The sequence below is a fragment of the Psammomys obesus genome, unplaced genomic scaffold (genome assembly GCF_907164565.1).
Source record: "Psammomys obesus unplaced genomic scaffold, mPsaObe1.curated_primary_1811, whole genome shotgun sequence".
Taxonomy (NCBI): Eukaryota; Metazoa; Chordata; class Mammalia; order Rodentia; family Muridae; genus Psammomys; species Psammomys obesus.
In genome coordinates, this window is record NW_026594152.1 from 1,849,662 (window position 1) to 1,874,871 (window position 25,210).

The 25,210-nt window shown below is 55.8% G+C and overlaps 1 protein-coding gene across 1 annotated transcript in view; it reads right to left on the reverse strand.

Annotated features, from left to right (window-relative positions):
* The window catches only part of LOC129684748 (nucleolar protein 4-like), a 57,301-nt gene extending 54,806 nt beyond the window's left edge, over nucleotides 1-2,495 (reverse strand). The window contains exon 1 of the mRNA XM_055617987.1: nucleotides 2,175-2,495. Coding sequence (XP_055473962.1) covers nucleotides 2,175-2,495 — 321 coding nt within the window. The remainder of the gene's footprint in view (nucleotides 1-2,174) is intronic.
* Nucleotides 2,496-25,210: the final 22,715 nt, after the last annotated feature.

The window sequence follows — 25,210 nt, forward strand, 5'->3', positions numbered from 1 at the left end:
AGCTTCGCCAAGTGGATGGGAAGGGATTGTCTGCCTTGACAGCTGTGTGAAATAAAGGGTGGACAAACTGCCTCATGATTCCACTCCCTAGCTGGTGACCCACAGAGACAGTAAGCCAGCAGCCAGGTGTGGGAGTATCTCCCCTGAACCCCAAAGGTGGGTGGACTGGGGATCCTGGCTCACACTAAGGAGTTGGGGCAAGACCCTAACCTGCTGGGAAGGGTAGCCATGAGAAGGATGAGGTGAGGACCGCCATGGGAAGCCCTGAAGGCCGAAGGCAAGCAGCTAGATAACACTCTGGTGGGTGGCTGCCGTAGGAAGAACCACCTTGATTCGGGGGCTGGGAGGCGGGATTGCTCAGGATGGGAAGAACCCAGTGGAAGTCCCAAACTAGCAGGGTGGGAAGGGATGACCTATCACGCTTTCGGGAGGTGACAGGTGACGGCTCACCTGCCCGGTAAGGGCAAACGGATAGTGATTTGGATGGGGGAGGATCCTTGGCCCATCGGAGCAGGGGACAATGACCCAGACCCCCTGGGTTTGGGGGCGAGTGCCCATTTGCTGGGGGCTCTGTAGCCCGCGCCGCAGGGACTCGGCCCAGCCTCCCGCTCCGGGAAGCCGGCGGGCGCGCCCCTCGGCCCTGCCCCCTGTTCCCCGTCCGGCCGGAGGCGGCAGCGGCGCAGATGGGCTGCTGGCGGCCGCAGCGGCAGCGGCGCGGTTATCAGCGCTCCTCGCAGATGGGCCGCCCGCCCTCCGAGCTCGCGGCTCCCACTCCCCGCGGCCTGCAGCCCCGTCCCCTGGGCTCGGGGGGGGGGGGAGGCGCCTCGGGCTCCGCTCTCTGCCTCCCGCCTCCTTCCCTCGCGGTCCCCTCACCCCGCGGGCCCGGCCCGGGCGGCCGCCGGAGGGGGAGGGGGAGGGGACAAGTGCACTTTTCGTAACGACCGAATCAATTGTGTGTGAAGAGCCCGCTCCGGCCGGGGACAGGGCTGAGCGCGGGGCGGGCGCGCCGGACGGGGGAGGAGCGCGGAGGGGGGAGCGGGGGAGCAGGGAGGAGGGAGGCCGGCGCGGGGCGGCCGGGTTCTAGCGCTCCGGCCGGGCGAGGCCAGGGAGGGGCGGCGGGGAGGAAAGCTAGGCTGGCCCGGCCGCGCCGGGCCGGGGACCGAACGCACTACCCGAAGGTCTGGGCGACGGAAAGTTCAAAGCTCAGCAGCGCCCCGAGAGCAGCTGTCCCCCCCCAGCCCCCACCCTCTGCAGAACAATGAGGTCCCAGCGGGGGGAGCCGCGGGGCCCAAGACACACGCCCTCTCCAGGGCGCCCCGGGCCGAAGGGGATGCCCCCGCCTGGCCACTGGCCACCGGCTTCCTCCTTCCCGGGGGCTGCGGTTACCCGCCCCCTCCCCAGCGCCACCCGGACCGGCCCGGGGGACGGGGGAGGGGAGGGGATGAATAGGTCATGCCGCCCCCGTCCCAGGGTTGGGGGAAGCGCGGGGCCCGGGGGGCGGCGGGGACGCCCCACCCACCCTTGGGAGGCTGCTTCTGCGCCAGGCTGCGGCTCCGGCTGCCCCTCCCCGGGCCAGCACCGGGTGGGGTCGGGGCGACTGTGCCAGGGCTGGCCCCCTCCCCTGGTGCGGGGAGGCCCAGCGGACTCCCCGTCCCGCCGCTACCTCTGCCTCCCCACCCCCGCAGCACCACCCTACACACACACACACACACACACACACACACACACAGAGACACACACTCACACACACACACACACCGCCCAGCCGGCCCGGGGGCGGGAGCGCGAGGCGCCCGGGACAGGCGGCCCCGAGGCGGGAGGGGGTAGGCTGGAGCTCCGTAGCAGCCGCCTCCTGGCAGGGGTGGGGGGAGGAGGGGGAGGGGAGGGGACGGGAGGACAGAACACGCTGGGGTGAGCAGCCCGGGACAGCCCGCCCGTCACGGCCACGGCCCGGGCAGCGGCGCAGAGGGGGGCAGGGACGCCCCAAACCCCGAGCTCTGCCGGGGCGAGCCAGGGAGGGCGAGTGAGCACGGACGCGCGCGCCCCGGGTGGGCTAGACACACGGACACCCTCAGGAGCACAGCATTCGGACACACATCCACACCCCCACCCCGCCCCCGCCCGCCCAGAGCCCCGCCGCGGGACTAGCCCGCGGCCGCCGCGCGCGCACTCACCGAGCCCGTCTTGACCGGCACATACACCACTTGGCCCATCTTGGGTTCCCGGCCGCTGCCCAGGCGGAAGCCCTTGGAGCGCACCCAGAACTGGAACTTGCCTTTCTCGCCGGCCGCCGGGCCGCTGCCCGCGCCGGTCCCGCCGCCGCCCTGCAGGACCTCGGCGATCCGCTGGTATTTGCTGCGTGTCACCGTCTTGGTTTTGGCCGAATCGCCGTAGGTGCGCAGGCACCAGTCCCGGAACTGGCGGCCCAGCTCCGAGTCCCCGGGGCTGCGCTCGCGCTCCCAGCCCCCGCGCAGCAGCAGCGTCGGCTTCGGCATCCTCCCGCCGCGCCCGGCGCCCTCGGGGGCGGGCCGGCCACCGGGCCGCCCGGTGCAGGGACTGGGCTGGGCCGGGCCGGGCTGGGCAAAGGCGCGCCGCGGCCCGGGCTGTCCCGCGGTGTGGCTCGGGCGCAGCTGCTGGATGGGCGCGGGCGGCGGCCGGACGCGCGGAGCTGCGGCGCGCTCTGTCCTGCTCGGGCGGCGGCGGCGGCGGCGGCGGCGTTGGCGGCGGCGGCTCCGGCTCGCCTCCTGCTCCGCCTCCTCCTCCCCCCGTCCGGGATGCAGGAGCGATGGAGGCAGCTCCGGGCCCGGAGGTGCAGAGGGGGCGGGCCGCCCCGCGGGCGGCCAGGAGAGGCGGGAGGCGGGGAGCGGCCCCGGGCGCGGAGAGCGAGACCGAGCCTGGGCGCGGGCGGCAGCGGTGGCTGTCAGCTCGCGCGGTTCATCCTGCTTCTTCTGCTCCGGCTCGGGCTCCCGCTGCCGCTGCTCTTCCTCCTCCTCCTCCCGCGCCCGCCTCCACCACGCCGCGGGATCCCACCTGTTAGAGCGGCGCAGCCTGAGCCGCCGCCCGCCCCCCTCCCTCTCGCGCCCGCGCGCCGAGCCCCGCCCGGCCCGGCCCCTGGGGGCGCGGGGGCCGCCGCACCCGCAGCGGCCGGGAGGACAGCAGCCGCAGGCGCGCAGTACCCAGCTAAGGACCGCGTTCCACCCGGCCGGCCCGGCCCACAGCCTGGAAGGCCGCTCTCTGCCGGGACAAGCTGGCTGTCCCGCGGGGAGTAGGGCACAAACCCTAGCCCAGCGACTCGCCCTTCCCAGCCTCCCGGGTTGGGTCGTTCTAGCCGAGCTAGCCCAACCCGGGTGGTATGGGACAGGCTCCTCTCCCTCCCTCCGGAATTGGCTTGACCTCTCTAGTGTCAGTGTCAGCCCGGTGCCCGAGGGAACCCCAAGCTGCCACCCTTCGAGCCCCCGAACTTCTTCCCCTTCCGCCTCATCTGAATTCCCCAAAGACTGGCCGGCCTTGCCTTAGTGGAGGTGGGGGTGGGTAGCCCCAGGCCCTTCAGAAGTCACCTTGTGGCCTCACTGGTGCCAACCTCACCGAGTCTCTGAAGACCTTGACACACCCACAAACCCATGCTGTGAAGCCTGACCTTCCCGGGCGCACCTTGGCCTAGAATCCCTTCGTGAATAAACTTAGTGACCCCACATCCCCTCCCACCTGAGCAGATCTGACCAGTATAGAACTTACTCCCTCCCCTATGAAATTACAAGTATAAATAAGGGGTTAGGCTAAGCCTTCAGGATTTCTGCCTTCCTTTCTTATCAGGGCGTAAGAAATTACCACATGGTCCCTTCTGCTGTCCCCTGGGGGGGGGGGCACCCCCATGTCCCCAAGCCATTCTTACAGGCACATTATCACTCAAGAGTTGAGTCCCAGAACAGAGTCATTTTCTGCCTAAGAACTCCTAGGTACCCATACTGGAGTCGTTGGAACTATGGTGTATCAGGCCTTGGCATTCCCATCTTAGAGAAGAGGGTATGGGAATTGGAGAGGTGGCCTGATCTTCTCAAGGCCATGAGGAGGAGGGAAGAGTCGGGGAGTGGGTTTCTGCTCACTTCGGCCTGGCACCTGCCACCATTCCCCCACAAGCCTCTTCTCTCCGGTGGGACCTTGGGAACTACACAGCTCACAACCCCCCACCCCTCTCTTCCGAATACCCAGATGCTTAGGGCCCATACTGACTCATCCCTGAGTTTCCCGGCCCTGGCACAGCAGCTGGCACACAGTAGGTGCCAATAAATGCTGGAAGAACCTGAGGGGTCTTCTAAGTTCCAACCTCTCGGCATGTCACCTGGATTATTTTTAGATAATTCACATTTGCATGTTACTTTCTATACGTCAACAACTCCGTTCTCACTTCTCATCTTCCCAAGATCTCTTTCTGGATCTGTGCTGCTACACCCACTTTAAAGAGGTGGCCACTGGGAGCTGGGTGTGGTGATAAGAGAGCCAGAAAGATTGAGTTCAAGGCCAGTCTCCATAGCATAGAGAGCTTCAAGATAGCTTGGGTTCTACTGGGGCTCAGAGGAGGGAAAGTTCTAGCAAAAGATGACCAGCCCGAGGTCTAGGGGCTTCTGCATGACTTTTCCGGTGTGAAGGCATCCCTCCAGCTGGCTCCATTTCTGAGAGCCAAGGTATTCTGCCTGGAAATGATCACTGAGTAAGAGGGTCCTGTAGGGTCCTCATCTGAGCCCACCTGAAGAACCACTATGCCACACCAACTCTCCACCTCTCTAGATCTTCGCCTGCTGTTCAAGCCCTAAACGCCTGATGGTCAATCCTGGGCTGAGGTCTAGTATGCCTGGTGAGCTTTGTGCAAAATCAAACAGACTTCAAACTGAATCCAGTCGGGACTCCCAGGTTCTGCCCCCACTGCTTCCACCTTTGCTGGGTGACCCCAACTTTATCATCTGTGGGATAGGCAGAGTGTGGTGGATAGAAATAATAAAGATGATACTAGGTGTGAGGGCATCTGCTATATAAACACCCTCTTCTTCATGGGGGCCACGAAGTATTAAACGTGGGAAATGAGCTTTACTGATGTGTGTGTGTGTGTGTGTGTGTGTGTGTGTGTGTGTGTGTGTGTTTCATTCATTCGGCAAACATTGGTGGGAATGTAGTCATGGGATTCTCAAGGCCCCACTCTCCTGAAACTCCTCAATGGATGGGGTGAATGGCCTTCGAGCACACCAGCTGTCAATCATTGATATTTTGGGAAAGGGACCATGATGGAAACATCGTACTATGGAAGGTAAATAATGAAGGAAGTGACTGCTATTCTTAGGGGCTAGGCAGGCCCCTTGGAGGAGGTAGGTTTGGAGTGGTGCCTTAAATGGCAGGTGCCCTGGAGCCAGCCATGCTAAGATCTGAGCAAAGAGCTTTCCAGGCAGAGAGAACAGCAAAGGCAAAAGCCCTGCCGGGAGGTAGGGCCAGGAAGATGGTTCAGCAAGCTGGTAAAGGTGCTTGCCACAGTTCCTCAGGACCTACATGGTAGACAGTGAGAACCAATTCCTGTAAGCTGTCCTCTGACCTCCACATGGCATGCCCCATTGTGCTCCCTGAAATAGATCTATAAATGTAATTTAATTTTTTAAAGCCAGACATAGTACTATATACCTTTAATCCCAGCACTTGGAAGGCAGAGACAGATGGATCTCTGTGAGTTTGATGCCAGCCTGGTCTACAAAGTGAGTTCCAGGACAGTCAGAGCTATGTAGAGATATCCTGTCTTAAAAACAAAACAAAACATAAAGAGTTCGAGGATAGCCATGGCTACATTTTTATCTCAACAAACAAACAAATAAACCAAAACCAAAACATTTTCCTAAAGATCTTGGTAAGAAAGAGATATCTTCTAGAAACTGGAATTGGTAAGCAGAAAGGGGGTGGAGAACAGGAGTCTTGTCTTTTGTTTGTTAGTTTGGTTGGTTGGTTGGTTTTGAGGTGGTCTATCTGTTTAGCCCTGGCTGGTCTGGAACTTGCTTTGTAGACCAGGCTAGTCTTGAACTCACAGAGATCTACCTGCCTCTACCTCCTCGAGTGCTGGGATTAAAGGTATTTTGCCACTCTGCCCAGGAGAAGGCAGGAGTATGGAGGTCCAGGGGGAGAATGCTGGATTATATTCTAGATCTATAGAGACTGGGATAAGGAAGAAGTGAGGGGAAGAAGGTAGCTTCAAGGCTATGAGATCGGAAGTTCAGGCTCCTCCCCAGGGCTGCCCAACACCAGCCATATTCAGCCTCATGTCCCAAGAGGAGCTTGGAAGAGCCTGGAAATGGCTGAATCCTAGGGTGATAATGGCCTCCTGTTGCCCTGCTCATCCCTACTACTGTGAAAACAGATCCCTGGACCTTTGGCCCGTTCCTACCCCCAGAGGATGCTGGGCTGGGGTTTCGCCCCACATCCATGACCATGAAGCAACTACTCCTTTCTTCCTCCCCTTCCAGACACCTGTCAAGGGGACAAAGTTTCCCACAAGCCAAAGAACAGTGAAATGCCCTGTTTTATCCTAAGGTGAATTTATTTTTATTTTATGTGTATGAGTGGTTTGTATGCATGTGTGCATGTGTATCAGGCCCTTGTCCTTCCTGTAAGGGGCCAGAAGAGGGTAGTAGATGCCCTGGATCTGGAGTTAGAGGGGGGTGTAAGCCTCCATGTGTGCTGGGAACTGAACCCGAAGTCTCTGAAAGAGCAGCAATAAATGCTGCTCACCATCTGAGCCACCTCTTCAGCCCTTGCCCTGGTTTTTTTCTTTTTTTTTTTGGGGTGGGGGGCGTGTTTTGATTCTTGGTCCAGATATACAAACCCCAGCCTTGGTCCAGATATACAGCCCCTTCCAGCAGTGCTAGCAATGCCCAAGGTCACTGAGCTCAGAAGATAGACCAACTGAACCCCCATAAAGGAGAGAAGCTGGCCCACAGAGCACCTGGCTTTGTCTAGCCTGGATCACCCGCTGCCATTGAGCTCTCCTAGATCCAGGACAGCAGGAATGTAAACACACCATGGCCACAAGGCCCTTAAGACTGTCCTCGAAGGCTCCTGGCTTGGGGTATGAGGCAAGTGACTCAGGCCATAACAGAGACCCCCATACCCCAGAGGGCTGGCAGTAGCTAGTGCCAGGCCTGGCACCACTCTGTCGCGCCACCTTCCACCTTAGCATCCCCCTGACAGTCTGCCTAGCCACCTGGCTGCTCCAGGCCCACCCCATCCAGAAAGGCTTTCTCACCCCTCAGTTGATTCAAAGGCTTCTGGTTGCTCACTGATGGACCGCTGGCCTTTCCCCAGTGTTCCCCAATTCAAGCGTGACACCCTCCATCTTCTAGCACCCAGGATAAAGGTTGTGGCTGAATAATTGTTGGGTGCATGTGTGCGTGCACGCGCGAATGAATCAGTGAATGAATGAGTGAATGAATTGGTTCTCCAAAACGAAACGTCAGATTGAAATGCACTTACTCCCAGCCTGCTCTTGTCACACCGTCAGCATTTGTCATTCTCCTAGTGCTGCTCTTGGTGACAGAAGTCTCTTATCAGTTTTAAATGCTAGTAAAATGGGGATAGAGGCGATGGTCCCTGGCTCCCGGGACTGTGTGCAAATGAGCAATTGCTAGATGCTAGCCCTGGCTGTTATTATGTCCACCAACCATTCATTTGGACATTTGTTCTAGAATCTTCTGTGTCAGACAGTCATTTGGTGTGGGAAATCAGAAGTAAGTGAGCCAGATACCACTGTCACACACTAAGCTGGCTTTAAAAAAAAAAAAAAAAATTTTTTTTTTTTTTTGACACAAAGTCTCAAGTGTCTCTAGCTGGCCTTAAACTGTGTCTCTGAGGATGACCTTGAACTTCTTCCTGACTCCACTTTCCACGTGCGAGGAATCTAGGTGTGTATGAGGTACAGTCTGCTTCCTAAGCTGTGTTCCCAGGCTGAGACTGGTAGATAGATTGATATTCCAAACTCAAGGGCCATCAATGCAGGAGGAGAGTTGGGATAAAAGTGCCTGGAAACCCATCTTAACACCCCGTTGGCCAGTAAGACGGAAATCTTCAGGACAGGAACAGGAGGAGGGAGGCCAGGTCTCTGGCTCTGCAGCAGCATAGGCCTATGGGTGCAGTCAGCTCCGCCCACCTTCATAGCCCCCTGGGTCCAACAGCCACATCTCCAGAAGTTAACACTTAAGGCAATAAGAAAACCAGCCGGGGCTCGAGCAATGGCTCCGTGGTTAAGAGCATTGTCTGCTCTTCCAGAGGTCCTGAGTTCAATTCCCAGCACCCACATGGTGACTCACAGCCATCTATACTGGGATCTAATAATGCCCTCTTATGCAGGAGTACATACACACAGAACACTCATACACATAAAATAAATAAAATCTTAAAAAAAAAAAAAAGAAAAGAAAAGAAAACGGACCAATCAGGGGTTCCACTAAAATCTCTCTTCCCAGAGGCGCTCCCCTGCCCTTCTGGAAAGTCTCCCAGGCACTGCACCCCCTGCCTTGCTTGGTCTGTCTTCCTGGACTCTTCACGTCCCTCCACTGTCTGGGATGTGTGTTCCGAAAGAGCGGGACCCTGTCCTGTCCACTGCAGCTTCTACAGCCTTCACGGCGGTGGAGGGAATGAATGAAGCCAGCCGCTGAGGCAGGCCGCACACACCTGCACTCACACCACGTGGGCCATCACGAGTTTGCGGCCACCCTGAGCTGTACGGTGAGCTTCACACTTTGTCTCAAGCACCCAAGAAGGAGTGCGTCAGTAAGAAAACCTCAAACGTGTGTGCATCATGCACCTTGTAATTGAGACTTCTGATGCAATGGGGAGGTGAGGCCGCAAGTCACTCCCCCTTCACGAAGCCTCAGTTTCTTCATCTGTAGAATGGAGCCAGTATCTGCTTGGCAGAAGCTTTCGTGAGGTGCCATCTCGATGTGGGGCAGATAGGTGTGCCATCAAAGTGACAGATGGAGCCCTCAGTAGGGGAAGCTAAGAAAGGGGGCCTGGAGGCTTCCTATAGGACACAAAGGAAGCTGACACTGGAGCTGTTCCGTCACCTGAACTCACCAGTAATTTATTGATGCTGGACTCCGGCACCCGGCGGCACGCCAGGTCAGCTTCACAGAATGGGGTAGCGCCCTACGGTTCCCCTTGCCTCACCCCGACAGGTCTGAGGTGGGGAGCCTGGGAAGCCCCTCCAATTCGCTACGGTGTGCCAGGCACTGGGGGGACAGGCCCTACAGTGCCTGAGTCACTCTGGGTAGGATAGGTGTAATTGAACAAACACCGAGAGCGGCTGAGGGCCTGCGGGGGACTTCCGTGTCCTATGCAGCTCTGTAGTGACAGGTCAGAGAGTGCCGTTTTGGGGAGACTGAATACTGTGCTGAATGTCACTCTGCCCAGTAGGCTGCAGGAGAATTCAAACCCAGATCTGCCTGGCTCCAATGCCCAAGCTTATCTGGTGTGGCTGGCTGAAGGGTATGTGGAACAAATAGCTCCAAAAGAGAGCTCCATGCCAGCCTGCTGGCACACCCCGTGAGCCCGGCTCTCTGGAAGAGCAGCATGAGTTTGAGTCCAGCCTGGACTACATATTGAGTTCAAGACCAGCATGGGCTTCAGAAAGAGACTCTGTTCTAGAAAGGTGTGGGGGAGAAGGAGGAGAAGGGAGGGGAGGGGGAGGGAAAGAAAGGGGAAGGGAGAGGGAGTGAGGTAGAGAGGAGATGGAGAGGAGGGGAGAGAAAAGTCTGTGTGTTCAAAGTTAAGAAGGCCCATTCCACTGATGGCCCCCTGGTCCCATGTGGGATGAGTGGAAGAAGGAGTCCTATGTTTCTGACAAGGAAGTAGACAGAGCAAGGGTGCAGCCAAGACATGTTGTGACTTGGTATGGGGTCATACCCGAGTGGCGGGAGGGCATGGCTCCTGAACGGCCAGCCTATGGCAGTAGTTTTCAGCCTTCCCAATGCTGTGACCCTTAATACCGTCCCTCGCATTGTGGTGACCCCCAACCATAAAATCATTTTGGTTGCTACCTCATATCTGTAATTTTGCTGCTATTATGAATCATGATATAAATATCTGATATGCAGGATATCTGATATGCCACCCCTGTGAAAGGGTTGTTCAAACCCCCAAGGGGTCTCGACCCACAGGTTGAGAACCGCTGGGCTTTGCGGGGCATCATGAGAGGTGGTTTAGCAATGAGGCACTATTTCCCCAAACTTGGAGACAGGGACAGCCAGTAGGGATGTTGGCCTGTGGCCTCCAATATGGCCCAGTGTCTAACTCCAGCTTAACCTCCATCCACTCTCTTTAATCCATGGGTCTTCTGGGCTCATTCTGAACAGGACACCTCCACATTCTCCGGGGTTTCCTTGCCACAGGACTCAGACCATTTCCCCAGGTTTTGTGCCCCTGGCCAGGCCTTGCTTTCAGGCCTGATTCCTCGCGGAAACCACTTCAGTTGTGCCTCAACCTCTGAGCTATAGGGTGAGCTGGGCAAGGACTGTCTCCAGCCACTCAGCAGCACAGCTTGTACACAGTGACCTGTGTCATTCTTTCTTCTGCCCTGCACTGCATCCCGTATCCCTTGAGTAACACTTCCTTCCCTGAGCCTGGCAGGTCCTCCCAGCCCACATGGTCTCCAACATCACCACAGCACCCTGGATTCAACAGCCCTGCCTGACTCAAGATCACCAGCCTCTTCCTACTCCTCCATCTCTTGTGGTTGGGTTTCTTGCTACCTGGTGAGCCCTGTCTCAGAGCCACCAGACCCAGGGACCTGCCATATGTGATTAAACAGTTTTCTCTCCAAACCAACCCCCGGGGTCTCTTTTCTCAGATATGACCCCTGTTGTAACTCTAGAGCACTGGGACCGAGTCCAAACTCCTTGGCCTTCCAGGCCTGCCATTATCCCCACTCCCTGTGTTGGTCAAACAGTGAACTAGTCCCCTGACTATGATTTGTATAGGCTGTTCTTCTCATTGGGGCCACTCTTCCTAGAGAAGTCTTGTGCATCCTCCAAGACCCAGTTTGACTGTTGCTATATCTATTGTGCTTCCATGGTCCCCCCCACCCCGGGAACGACAAAGCACTTCTGGCCTCCAGGCACCAAGCGCTCCAGCTGGTCTTCACAGTAGAAAACACAAAGCATGGTTAGTGGTGTGTGCTTGGCTTCGTTTCTTGTGAGTCTCTCACCTGCTACAGGCAGGGCATTGGATCCGAGGCCATGCTCCCCAGGGGCATGTGGGATTGGTTAGCTGCTCAACTCTCTAGTTAGCCAAGGACTTCTTCCACTTCAGATCTCCCAGAAGAGAAAAATCAAAGCTGGCCTACCTCCCAGTTTGAGATCATCTTCTCCAACATCTCCATCTCAGAAGAGGGGAAACTGATGCCCAGAGAGGGCAAGACACCTGACAGAAAAATCTGGGTCCTGGATTCAACTTCCCACTCCCTCAAATAGTGCTCTCCTCTTGAAAGTCCACTGCCACGGGCCCCTCAAAGTGGAAGTCAGGCGCAGCCTCCTGCACTTAAGCCCTGTACTGTTTCTGGCCTGACATATGACCATAACTAAACAGCTAAACCTGGCTCTCAAAGTGCTATACAGGAAAGCACTTGGCAGAGTGTCAGACACACAGTAGGCCCTCACCAAATTATGCCAGCCTCACTGTGACCTTGGCCTTCTCAGGTAATAGTAAGCACACAGTTTCTTGGTCCCTAAGAAGAGTGATGGTCCCTAGAGACAAAGCTGCCAGTGCTAGGTCCAGGATTTCAGAGGTAGCAAATCCCCCAATTCCAGCCCTAGTGTGATTTAAAAAAAGAAAAAGAAAAAAGAAAAAGAAAGAAATCTGGTTCAGGAGGGCTTCCCTCCTGAGTCTGTGCAGCCCAAGGCAATAGACGGCCTCCTCCTCCGTGGTGAAGAGGCTGGCTCTTTTGTTTAGCTCAGTGGCCTCTTCCTGAAGCTCATCCCACCTCTCTGAACTGGGTTTTGTGGGTGGAGCAAGACACGAAAGAGACCACAGGGGAGCGGAAGCCTTAGGCTCTCCGGGGAAGCTCGCTGCTGGGCCTCTGGACAGTTGCCTCTCAGGAAGTGTTTGTCCTTGGGCTGCCCAGAAGGACCTGGGCCCTGGAGACTTCTCCCTCGAGGCTTCCCAGCGACAAATGGTCTGCTGCTTTCACCACCCCACCCCACACCCACAGCCTCATGCTGGACTTGGGTTAGGAGGCGTCCCTGAGCCTCCTACCTCACAGTTTGCCTCCCAGATGGAGAGTCAGCCACCATCAGTGCATCACAGTGCAGAAAATGGAAGCTCAGCAGCTAGGCAGATTTCAGTTAGACATCAGGAAGGACCGCTCACTACCTTGCCAGATGGGGCTGGGCTGGATAACCTGGATAGTGTGTGACTTAAAGAAGGGCCTTAAAGTGGGAACAGGAGACTGTGACTACCTTCTTGTCTTTGTACATCCACAGATGGGGACCACCATTTCTGCTAGCCACAGAGGCTTGGGAATGAGACAGGAGGTGAGGCCAGAGATAGCAGCTGAAGCAAATAACCTCCCTAGGTCCCCCTTGCTCTCTGTGGGCCCAGGGGCCCAGCAGTGAAGTATGTTCTCCAGGCAGCTGCGAAGGCCTACTGTCTCCATCTTCACGGACCACTCAGGGGACAGAAAGGCCAGGGCGGTCAAGAAGCTTCAGAACCAATCCTGGGCCTCCTCTCGATTTATTCTCAACCTGGCCACACTCCTAACACAATAGAGGCTCAGTTTCTCTGTTGTGCCATGAGATGTTTGGAAGGTTGCCAAGGCCCCTTCTCTCTTGGCCTGGAAACCCCTCCACCCCTGGCCCAGCAATGTTAGATCGGCTCGCCATCCCTAAAGGTTTTAGATCCACCGACCCTCCTTTGCTGGAATTTCTCAGCTTCCTCCTACCTTAGGGCCTTCATACATGCCCTCCCCTCTTCACAGCACACAACCAGCTGATGGTCTCCCACTCATATTTGAGACCCGGGACTCCCCACAGCTCACTCCCACAGGATCCCAGGCCCCACCTGCCTAACCCAGTCACCCGTGCCTTCACGTTCACATGGCTTCTGGGTTGATGATCCCTTGCTGTGAATTCTGACAGCGAGGGCTGGCTCTGCTTGGCCCCAGCCGTGTTCCCAGTGTCAGCAGATGATCAGCAAGCAGCTGGTGAGCCAGTGGATGGATGACCTCCTGACCTTTGGAGGCAGTGCAGGGTCACCTCTGCTCACTAGGCACCTCTGCAGAGAGCAGAGACCTGGCCTTGGGGCAGAGCTGAGGCTTTCCAGAACTGTGTCCCTATACTTCAGGGAGCAAAGAAGGATTGGCTCCTTCAGAAGGTGGAGCCATGGTGGGCAGGCTGTTAACAATGAAGTCTCCTACCCCTCTGCTCTCTCAGAACTTCCTGCCATGTGTTGGGGCTTGACATAGTCCCAGAACTGCAGGACACATGTATCAACTCTGTTTTGGGGTGCACTGGTAGGAGAAAAGCCACACAACAGACTAAAAGAGGGGGTGTGCAGCCCCTCAGGGTGGGAAGGCCAGTTGACAAAGGTGTAAGATGAGGCACAGAGGGGGAGTAGGTAAGCCTTGACAGCCAGGTGAAATTCTTGACTTCTGAGGACTGAGGGGAAAGATCCCTGCCTTTGACCCAAGGGCCCCCGGCTTCAGATTACACCCACCGAGGCACTCACAGGAAGTGCCCTAAAGGTCTGGACAGCAGATGGATGCAGGCTGCTGGATTTGAGCCGCAGCCCTGCCACTCCTTAGATGTATGACCCGCTTGCTCTCTTTCACTCTTGGCCCCTGTTTCCTCATCTGTAAGATAGAAGAAATCTGGGCCAGAACGTCCATCAGGACACAGGACTAAGAACAGGGAAGAACTAGAAACATCCACTCTCAGGCACTATCCTGACCACCCAGCCAGAAACAGGAGCAATGGGTTCCTCATGCTGAACCAAGGCCATGGGCTGTCAGCTCTTGACCTCTTGCCCCTGGGCCTACTAAACAGGAGTGTGAAAGGTACTTCAAAGAACCCAGTGTTCCTTAGATGAGGTAGTGCACACCCAGAGTCCCAGTACGGCAGAGGCTAAGGAAGAAGAATCCCAAGTTCAAGGCCATCCTGGGCTGCCATGTGTTTTCCAAGTTCTCCGAGTCATCCCCACCATTCTGTGACCCAGGCCATTGGACAGAGCCAGCTTTCCAGGGTGGAAGCCTGCAGCCCACGTGCTGTGACTGTGGAAAGCAGAGTAGCACTCAGAATGGTTCCCACCTGTCTTTGGCCGGCCCAGGGGCTAAGGTGCACAGAGATGTTGGCCCAGAGAGGAGAGGACACCTTCAGTGAGGTGACGGAGGCCCAAGACCTGGAGAAGCCCAGGCAGAGCTGCTCTCTTCCTGGCTGGACACCAGCTGGTGCTGCTTGTCACCCACAGGTGCTTGCCAGGTCTAGGGGGGCCGGACCACCCAACAAACATGATCAGGGGAACCAAAATCAGAGCAGGGGAAGGGCTTACTATAGTTCATCCAGATCTGTCGGAAGTCTGACTCTTCAGGTACGGACTTTCCACACCTCCAACAGGAAGTGGGAGACCTCTGAAGGCAGGTAGGGCTATGGGGAGCGGGAGGGGGGGTACCAGACACTTTACCCCAGATATCACCATGTAAGAAAGAAGCAGAGGAGGCCAGGTAGCCAGAAATCCCTGAGCCCAAGGCTCAGACCATCTTTTGGAATCAAAGGGACTAAGTTCCTCTTTCTTGCAGAGGGAGAAACTGTCCAAGTAAAAGGATGTGTTCCCTCTGGGAACACTGAATCGGGGGCATAGAACAGAATTCAGCCTGCTTAAGGGAAAAGCAGGCTTTGGCCCAGGGTTGGCACAGAGAGCCAGAGAGAGAGAGAGAGAGAGAGAGAGAGAGGAGGCTGAAACCAAGCTAGGTACGTGGTTTGGAGCCTGGGCCAGAATCATTTGAAATCATTAGTTTGGAAAGGTCTGGACACCATCTGGCTAACCCAATGCTGGTTGCATGTCTTCAGTCCCAGCACAGGAGGCAGAGACAGGCAAGTTTAAGGCCACTTGGGACTACACAGCAGTACATGTGTGATTACACATGTGTAAATGGGGGAGTTACTGCTGGGACTGATCGGCCTACAGGAGAGTAAGATGGAAGGCCAGCCCCCTGGCCAAGGCATGGTCCTCTTTCCTCCCTCCAGACTTACTTGCCTCCTGTTCACTCAGAGGCTGCTGGACATCTTGGCAAGATATGTTCACACCTGAACCTCTAATCCCACCAAAAACCTGGTTGGCCCAGACCCTCCCATGTCACTGACCATCGCTAAGGCTGCCTGTCTCTTGGCTGAAGCCTCAAGTCAGCAGATCCAGCCACGAAACACTTTTGCCTGTCTCCCGCTCCAGTGTAACCTCCATCCGAAGCCCCAGGACAGTAGCTGCTGCCTCCCTTGTCTCTGCTGACCCACAGCTGGCCCCACCGTGACTCACCTCATGCAGAAGAAGACCACTGAAATGAATCACACCACCAGCTCCCTGCTCCAAAATCACCTGCAACTTACCACCTCTGTCAGAGTAAAGTCATGCCCCTCAGTCCCTGGGGCTCTCACGCTCTGGCCTCCTGTCCTGCACGACCTTTGTTCCCTCACCTCTCACCCTCACCACCTGCATTGCAGTACAGCTCTGTGGCTGTCCTGGCTCTAGGCATTTGCACGTGGCATCCTCTGGCGTGCCCGTCCCTAGGCAGCTGCGAGGCTAGTGCTCTGTAATCCCTGCATGTCAATCAGGGATGTCACATACTCAGGAGGCCTCCCCACCTTCCCATTTATGGTGGCAAGCCCAGGATTGGGGTGGGGTGTGCCTCAACAGTACAGCCCCTACCCAGAATGCACCTGGCTCTGGGTTCCATCTCCTGTACATCAAACAAATCTTTCTGGAAAATTCCACATTGCTTTCTAAAGTCTTATTTAGTTGACATATCCATTCTGGTCTTCTCAACTCACACACCCTGGAGAATGTTAGCTTCTTGAGAACAAGAGTCTTTGAATCGCTCAGGCTCAGATTAGCGTCTGCTTCTGTGGGTGCAGTTGGTAACTCCATGCTGTTCTGCTCCGCTGGACCCCTGGGGGCTTCTCCTAGCAGCTAGAAGAGGACCTCTATGTCTCCTCTCACACGAAGAATTGGGAGTTCAGGGGGATTTGCCTGAAGTCACAAGGTGTGGATATAGCAAAGCAGGCCCTAGACCCCAGGCCCAGCCTCTCACAGTTCTGCCTGGCTGAGTGGCTCAGCATGGGCTGGGAGCAACTCTGAACAGCATATGGTCATGCCAGAGAAGGCTGGCAGGAGGGACCAGCAACACCAAGAGGGTGCAGACAGCGGAGGTTGGAGGTGGAGAGTGGAGACAGAGGAGGGTGCAGACCCACAGTCTGGGTGGCGCAAGAGGCCATTGGGAAAGGCCAGTTCCATTCTGCTGTTGCCCAGGCCTCAGTGACAAAGGAAGTCAGCAGGATCAAAAATAAGTCTGCATTTCGGGAAGTGAAAGTGGGTACCGGGGAGACTCAGCCAGAGGAAAACTTGGGCCTCCTAGAAAGGCCGAGGATGTGGCAGCATTGCCTCCCCAGCCTGGGGACAGTGGTGCTTGGGTAGGGATAGGCTCTGTCCTGGCCATATCTCTTCAGCTAGCTGAACCTTGGTTTCCTCATCTGCAAAGTACCTAATGTAACTCCTGCCTCACTGGGGTCTGGCAAAACAGGAGACGGGACCCTGAAGCCAAGGCAAGCCTGATGCTCCTCCAGTCTCCCCTGGTCTCAAGACAGAAAAAGACTCTCCCTTCTAGGACCTCCAGCTCCTCGGAATCGTGCTTTCTCTGCATGCGTCTTCCACAAGAAGAGCTGAGATCCCTTCTGGGTCTTCGTGGTGTCGTTAAGGCACAGTTTAGGGGCCTGACATACAGGAAATGTCTCACACTGAGGCCCCATAGGGGATGTGAGGGCAGACACTGACAGACGTCCTCAAAGCAGCCAGTCCCTGCTTTGGATTTGTGGGGAGAGGAGGGCACTAAGGATTCATGTTTCCCTGGGCTAAGATTATTCATTTTCAAAGCAGAAGCGCTTGGAAACGAGACACACAGCATCTCTGTCCCAGGTCAATGAGACATGCCTTCCACAGAACACCACCCCTGACTCGCCAGAGTGTGCCTCCTCGGGGCCGCACTGCTTTCTCCCGGCCCTTGCCCTGGTGGGAACTAGCTCTAGAAATAGAAAGCTCCACCCTGCTGAAGTCAGAAAGCTCTGAGGAAGGTCTGTGCCAACTGTCTGCAGGGGTCCCGATAGCATCCAGGCTTCCAGAAGGATACTCCAAAGGTTAGGCCACTTGCCTACAACAAATTAAGTCCAAGCAGGGAGGCTACCCAACCTTCTTGACTTTCTACGCCAGGGCGCAAGCATGCCATCTGCTCAGATGGAGCTGCCGGTGGTAGTTGGGGCAGGGTGTGTCTTCAGAGCACACCTGACACCCATGGAACCCTCCCACACTAGCAAGCATGCCAACTTCTGACAGGGATGAGAAGGAAAGGGTCTCTCAGAATGCTCTCCTCTCTCCAGGAGTCCCCACCCTTACTGGCTTTTTGTTGTCGTTTTGTTTTTCGAGACAGGATTTCTCTGTGTAGCCTTGGCTGTCCTGCACTCACTTTGTAGACCAGGCTGGCCTTGAACTCAGAATGATCTGCCTGCCTCTGCCTCCCTGAGGGTTGAGATTATAGGCGTGTGCTAATGCACCGGGCGCTTACTGGTTTTTAAGGGCACCCAATGTACTAGGAGACTTCAAAGCAGGAAACCAACTCAGAGCTGAGGGCCCACATAGCTCTGAGAGGACTCCCATACTGTCAGCCTCATGCCTGCCCTCTTGTAGGCTCGAGTGCCCTCCTCACTCAAGGAAGTGGGAGGGGTTATCATACCCTCACGGGACGTTAGCTTTGGCCAGTCTCTTCTCACCTCTTCTCACAGATCGGGAGACCCTTATTCCTGACAGACAGAACTCAACATCTGAAGGCAGCTCCTCTCTAGACTCCCACCCCCAGGAGGGAACAAGAGGCCCGAGGCCATCTCCCATCATCTCCCACTGCCTCGTCCTTGACAGCTTGTCACACCAATCTCTAACTTGGCACTAGCCTGCTCTATGAACTGACTAATCTGACCATCCCTGACAAACAGGCTGTAAACCCACCGGTGACAAGCAGATGTAGGAGATCTGAGGCCACTCTCCCTCACTACTTGGCTGTGTGACCCTAGGCAGAAGAATTAACATCTCTGGGCTACAGGTTTGGCTCTCTGAAGTGAGGAGTGTGGCTAACTGCCCGGGCCTTGACTTCACAGCACTCTCTGTTGCTTTCTATTCACCTTCCCCTGGCAGCTTCCTGTGTTTCCTGTGTTGATGTTGACATTTTGAGCTCCCTTGAACTCCAAAGCCTATTTCCTCAGACTTCTCAGTGCCTCTTCGGCTTTACCATGCTCCCTCCTGCACCTGCTGAGCCTCCCCTGGACATCTGCAGGACCCTTCAGACATCAGATAGACCAAACTTCATTTTATGCCCCATGTTGGTGGTTAGTCCCCTCCGGGAGCATAGCTGCTTCTGCCTGTTTGGCCCACTATGGGACTTGTGGCCGACTAGCTAGTGCCTAGGGCCAAGGCCGTTCAGCCGAGGTGCTGGTGGCAGGACCTGTTCATATATCAGAATGTCGCCCCCACCCCTCCCCACCCACATCACCTACAGGCCGGCTCTGACTCCCTGGAGCATCTTCGAGTCTCCTGCCTTCCACTTGGCCCCGCCCTCTGGGACCTGTGACACTGGAGTCCTCAGGTCGATGCTCCCCCTCCGGTTGAAGCCCCACCACCACCTCCGTGAGGGGCCATTTCTGCAACAGGTTCTTTGTGCACAGGCTCAACCTCAGCCCCCATCACAGTGGTATGGGGGGGGGCGTTGTCCACCCCAGGAGCTCCTGGGCCAGCATGAGATCCTGTAATGACTCCAGTTCACAGTGACAGGAACCCCAGACTCTCACTCTGTGCAGGGTGCCAAGAATGGAGCAAAGAAAGAAACCTGTGACCTTCTTCCCAGGCACAGTGGAGGGGGGCAGGGAGTTCCTCCCAGGCTTCTGCCCTGCTACAGTTCTGCCTCACTGCCCCCGGCTACCAGCCCCACCCGCTCTGTCTTGTCTGTCTTCTCCACTAGCTCATGCCCTCCAAGAAGGGCAGGCAGGGGCTGTTTGTTCCGTCCTCTGCTCCGTCCCCAGCACCGAGGACAGTGCCAGGCAGAAGAAATCTTGGTTGAAGAGAGGAGTGGAATCCTTGCAGTCACAGGAGAGAAGACACAACAGCAGGGTCAGTGTTAAGCAGAGTGATCACAGAGCCTCCCCAAGGAGGAGGCATGGCAGAGGCCCAGCAACTTGTTGGAGCGAGGAATGTTCTGGTATGGGAGGCAATAGGTGCAAAGGCCCTGACGTGCAGCTCAACCTGGACTACTCAGAAGGCGGCAATTGTTACGCCACTCTGTGGAGGGCAGAGTGAGCAGAGCCAGGGGGAAACGAAGTTTGAGCCTTTTTCTTGGAGAATAAACTGAGGCCGAGGGAAGCTAAGTGCCACAAAACAAGGAAGTGTCAGAGGTCAGATCAAACCTGGGGCTTTGGGATGCTGGCCGGAGACTCCAGGCTTCTCGCTGCAGGGGCCCCCGTGACCCTGCTCATTAATAGCTAACCAGGGTGGGGCCCTGCTAGGCTAAGAATGGGCTGAGCCCTGAGCCTTTGGGGCAAAGCCCAGTAACAAGAGAGGGGATGGCCTCCTCCTTTTGTGTGGTACCATTGAGTCGCTTTGAGCAAAGCCATTGCCATCAGAGGAAGTCTGATTTTATAGTCTTGCAAACTGCCTGGGACATAACCAGCCAAGGACGAGGAAGACGCAGGACACACGGCAGCTGTTGGCCAGTTACACTACTTAAACCTTCGCAGGGTTACGTCACAACTAGGACCCCAGATCCTCCCCTCCCCAGCTTCCCTGCAGCCCCTCAGGCCCCCTCTCTTTATAGCTAGCCATGCTGTTTCTCCATGGGGCCTTTACCCTGGCCAGTCCTTCTGCCAGAGATTCTTCTTGCTCGTTGTCTTCAGCTTTGGGCAACAACTCAAAGGTCACCTCCTCAAAGGCCTTCCCTGACCACCTGTCCCAAGGCCTTACTCTCTATCACAGTGTCGTTTTGTGTCTCTTGGGTCCCTTAACAAAAGTGCAACACTTGATGGCTGCTGGCCCTTACTTCAAGTGCCCCGGCCTCTTTGGGATACAAGCACCCCTACAGTCACATTCCCTGGAGTCGCCCCAGAGCCTTGCCCAGGGCCTGGCATAGAAGAGATAAGCAGTAAATGTTTGTGGAGCCTGAGATTCTACCCCTCTGTATATAGAGGCAGCAGTTGGAAGTTCAGAGAGAATAAGCCACTTGCTTAAGGTCACACAGCAAATGAGAATGCCAGCCAGGGCCCAGCTCAGCGTACCTGACTGCACCCGGTGCTCTTCTAACTGTCTCATTCTCAGGGATCAACCAGACGCACACTCAATACGCTCTACCCACAAGCCCAGTTCTAGAGAGAAGGGAGACATGGGTAGGAGAGGTGGGGGTGGGGTGCAATCAGAGGAGAGTAAGCATGAGAAATGGTTGGCTTTTTGGAATGCCCCTCTCCGACCCTGTTCCTAACTGACAGATCAGCAAAGTTGGGCACCTAGTCTGGGGTCTCTGGGCCTCCAGAACCCCTAACCCTCACCCTATCTTGCCTTCGCCTGTCTGAGCTGGAAGGGGTTAAGTTTGTGCTTGGCTCCTGCCTTGCTGTGGACCATGGCTGGGACAGAACATCTGTCTGTTGCTATGGTTGCCGTACACTTGAAGGGGATGGCTGGATAATTATGGCAATGCCGCCGAGTGAGGGAGCTGATGCCCGGAATTGGCTCGGACCCTTGCCCACCCGGTGTAGCAGTGGGCCTCAGGTCCATACTCTGGGCTGTGGAGGAGTCCGAGAGAACCTCCTTGGCCTTTACACAATGAACAGGCCTGGCCACAGGACCCTGGGGAAACCCGGAGCCGGACAGGCACTGGTGGCCTTGGGCAGCAGAGTGTGGGCAGACAGCCTGCTGGCATGGGGGAGGAGGGCTCTGATAATTCCCCTGTGCGTCTGTGTGTCCTCTCCTTGGGGAGAAATCCTGTATTCTGCTCCTGGTCCCAGAAGTTCTTTGGAGCTGGGGGATAGCAAATGCTGACTGCCTCCAACCTGCTTTGCTCTGCCTGCTTACTGGGTGACATGCCGGACCCTCAGGCTCTAGGCATGGAGGAGATGCCAGGTCTGTGTGGGACAGGATGTGTGGCTACACTCTGCCTCCTTGGATAGCTTGTGTGCACCCCAAGCTGCTGGCCACTGGCTTGCATCACGTGTTTGTGCTGGGAGCAGGTGAAGGGGCTTATTAGCCTGAGGAGTCCACCCACAGACGGACTCCTGGGCAGGGGCTGAGTTTCTGAAGTGTCTGTGTTGTCCCAGGTCAGCAGCCCCAGGTGTGAGACAAAAACCAGTACCATCCCCAAGGTCACCCTTAAACTTCCTGGCTCTTCCCCACGGCACTGCCCCCTCCTCCTGGCATCTTCTCTCCTCTCCTCCCACCTGCCTTTCTCACAGAACAGTCACCACAGAACCAGGCACAGGCCAGGCGATCTTTTATGCATCCTTTTCCTCTCACTGCAAGGAGGAGGCTTCCAGAGAAGTCTGTCTTCAGTCTTTCTCACTACTTTGGCATCGAGATTCCAGAGACCTAGAGCTAGGGAGCAAGCGATCTTCCTATCTTTCTCTGTTGGCAAGAAATCCAGCCTGGAGGTGCCAAGCGGAGCCACTCTGGACTCAAACTCCTTTCTCTATTCCCTTAAAGATGACCTCTTAGAAAGCCAAGACTCTGCTCTGTGCAAATGTGTTGACCTGCACGCTCATTCACGGCCGCATCCACTCTGCATGTCCTGTGTAGAGTGAATCAGTGGAGCTCTGCCCTAAATCTGCCCATCCAGGGCCTAGGGACATCTGCTACTGCCAGTGCACACAGCTTCAATCAGGCAATATAGATTCAAGTCCCTTCTAGCAGCCAGCACCTCCCTGTACTTCCCACCGGCCTGAGATGGGTAGGGCAGGGGCCACACCCTCGAGGCACAGTTGAGGAAATAAGAGAATGCAGAGATTAGGGGACATTCAAGGTCACACCGATATGTCCCACAAGGGCAGGCCCTGGTGCCAGGAACTGCTGTACCTCACACAGAAGGCTGCCTGCTTGGCGTGGGATGGCTTTGGCCTTGATGGATGGCCACAGCCTGCACTCCGCAGGGCCTGGCAAACTGAATACTGGTCACCCCAGCTCTGGCTCCACATAGTCAGGTCATACTGCTCACTGTATGGGCAGTGAGCACCCTCTCTTCCTACTCTGGGCTCCACACAGCACCGTGGGACTCCCAGGCTGCCCTAGTAGGTTGGAGTCATTCTGTCTAAGCCAGGGGAGACACCAGGCCTGCCCAGTTCCTATTCCTCAGGGACTGTGGGCTAGGTGGAAAGGCTCAAGCTCTCTTCAAAGGAACAGGCTTCTGCCCCAGCCCGACTCACACACTAAAGAAGGTGCTGTGGGCATGAATCAGCATCCCAGGGCCCCTAGAACATCACAGATGCCTGTCCCCAGCAAGGCCCTCCTGCAGCCATAGTGATGGGTGGCCAGACAGAATGTCTGCAAAGAAGGACTTAACCCCAGAAAACAGTCCTTTCTCAGAAGGAGGACCTCCTTCGGGATCTCAGAAGCCAGGCATAGCTTTTAAGATACTTGCCAGAAGGCACACGGCTCTCTGGTACTGGACATGACTCTTCTTCTGTTGAACCTTGAGCTGATCTGGGTCTCTTGGGACGATGGTGCAACCTCAGTGAACGGTAAGTGCCAACTCTAATGGGCTCCTTACGCCCCCCCCCAATAGCTCCCAATTTTGGGTCACTCTCAGAGGGCAGGATAAAGACTTGGGATATAAATTATGAGGCTGGAAAGATGGCTTAGCTGCTTGCAGAGGACACAGGTTCTGTTCCCAGCACCCGCACAACAGCTCATAACTGCCTGTTAAGTCCAGTCCCAGGGGATCCAATGCCTTCCTCTGGCCCCTGTGGATACTCTGCACATTTAGTGCATAGGCACAGATGCAGACACATGAACCGTATAGATAGATAGATAGATAGATAGATAGATAGATAGATAGATAGATAAATTTAAAAATTACCCCCTCTTTCATTTCCTCAGTTTCCCCTGGAATGTCTTCTTTTCATCCATAGTCTCTTAAAATAGAGTTCACAAGCCATATCCCCTATCTCTTCCAGCCACACCACTATCAACCAGGCCAGGCTACACGTCTTCCATGCCCTGCCCACTTCAGAGGCTTGGCACATTATCCAAGCCTCATCACCAGGCCTCCCTGAGATGTCCACTCCAACTTCAGAAGCTCAGTAGCCTGGTCCTCAAGGAAGCCCTCAGGATCCCCACCTGGACCAGGCCCCTACCACGGGCACCTTTTTGCCACCCGCACCTTACAGCCTTCCTGAAACATCACAGGCATGTCTGAGTGGTTGACACCTTCTGTCCCCTTGTGGTGTGGACTTGGACAAGCCCAGTCCCTGTCTCATTCTTCATTAGATCCCTGGATCCGGGCACATGGGTAGACCCACAGTTCGGCACAGTGAGTATTTGTTGAGTGAATGAACAAATGAATAGGTGAATGAACAAATGAAGGATGGGTGGATGGAAACAGAATCAGGAGCTAGAAGATGGAGGCTGAGGTGAAATATGATGTCTCTGGGTGACTTGATCCAGTGGCGGTAGCATCTGGGAGGGATCTGAAGGCGGGGAGGAGGAACCTTTGGGTGCCCAGGCAGAGGACTTTGGCAATGGCCTACCTGGGCTAGCACATGCCTGCTACATCCAAGGATACAGGAGGAAACCAGGAGGAGCCTGGAGCCAGAGGCTGGGAGGTAGGGCAGTCAGACCTGAACTTTCCCAGGGCTCTGAGCAGAGCAGTGGCTCAAACAAGTTTTCCTCTAGAACAGCCCAAACTTAGTGGAGCCCTGGCTGGTTTGTCTCCTGATGTGCCTGCCTCACTGGGCTACCAGCCACTTTGTGCCTGACCTGCCGGCTCCCTCGAGCAGCCACGGAAATGCCTTGAAGATGCTTATGTCCTTCCTCTACTAGAACCTTCCTGTGGCTTCAAGAGGACTCAGAGCCTGCCTGGCAGGATCCCAGACCCATCAAGACTATCTCTCCTTAGCACCAAGAGCCCTTGGCCAAATGAATCCCTGTTGGATAGGTCCTCTACACAGTGGAGGACAGGGTGGTGCCCCTAGCCTGCATACATTAGACTCCAGCAGTCTCCCGGGGACAGCACCTTCCTGGTTTCTAGAAGAGGAGAATAGAAACTTCTATCCTGAATCCCCATAGAAGACGCTTCTCAGCACTGCCACCCCCCAGTCTCCCCCCGGCATCCAGGGCTTGTCTGTTAGGCTCACCACAGCCTGATATTAAATAAGCTTTGCAAGGGTGGGCTCTGGGTTGGGTCTGTTTGCCTCTACCCTTATTTTAACTTTGTTTTTAATTATTTACCTTTATTGTATGTGCATTCATGTCTTGCCTGCATGTATGTCTATGTGAGAGGGTGTCAGATCTTGGAGTTACAGACAGTTGTAAGCTGTCATGTGGGTGCTGGGATTTGAACCCTGGTCCTTTGGAAGAGTAGTCAGTGCCCCTAACCTCTGAGCCATCTCTCTAGCACCCTCACCCACCCACCCACACACACATATACTCTTTACATATTGGCCAAGTTGATGGCCAAGCCTCCCCACATTTGGATGCTTTTCCCCTGCCTTACAGATAAGGAAAACTGTACCAGAAGGGACGCTGAGCTATGTCTGCATGTACACATTTGTGAAAAGCGAGGGTTTCTGAGTCAAAATTTGAGTTCACTGGACTCTGTTTATGTCCCCAACAGGCTGAGGCCCGGAGCAGGTGGGCAGTGCAGCAGCTGGAATACATGGGTCCCTAGAGAATCATCTCACTGGATCTTGGCCCTGGG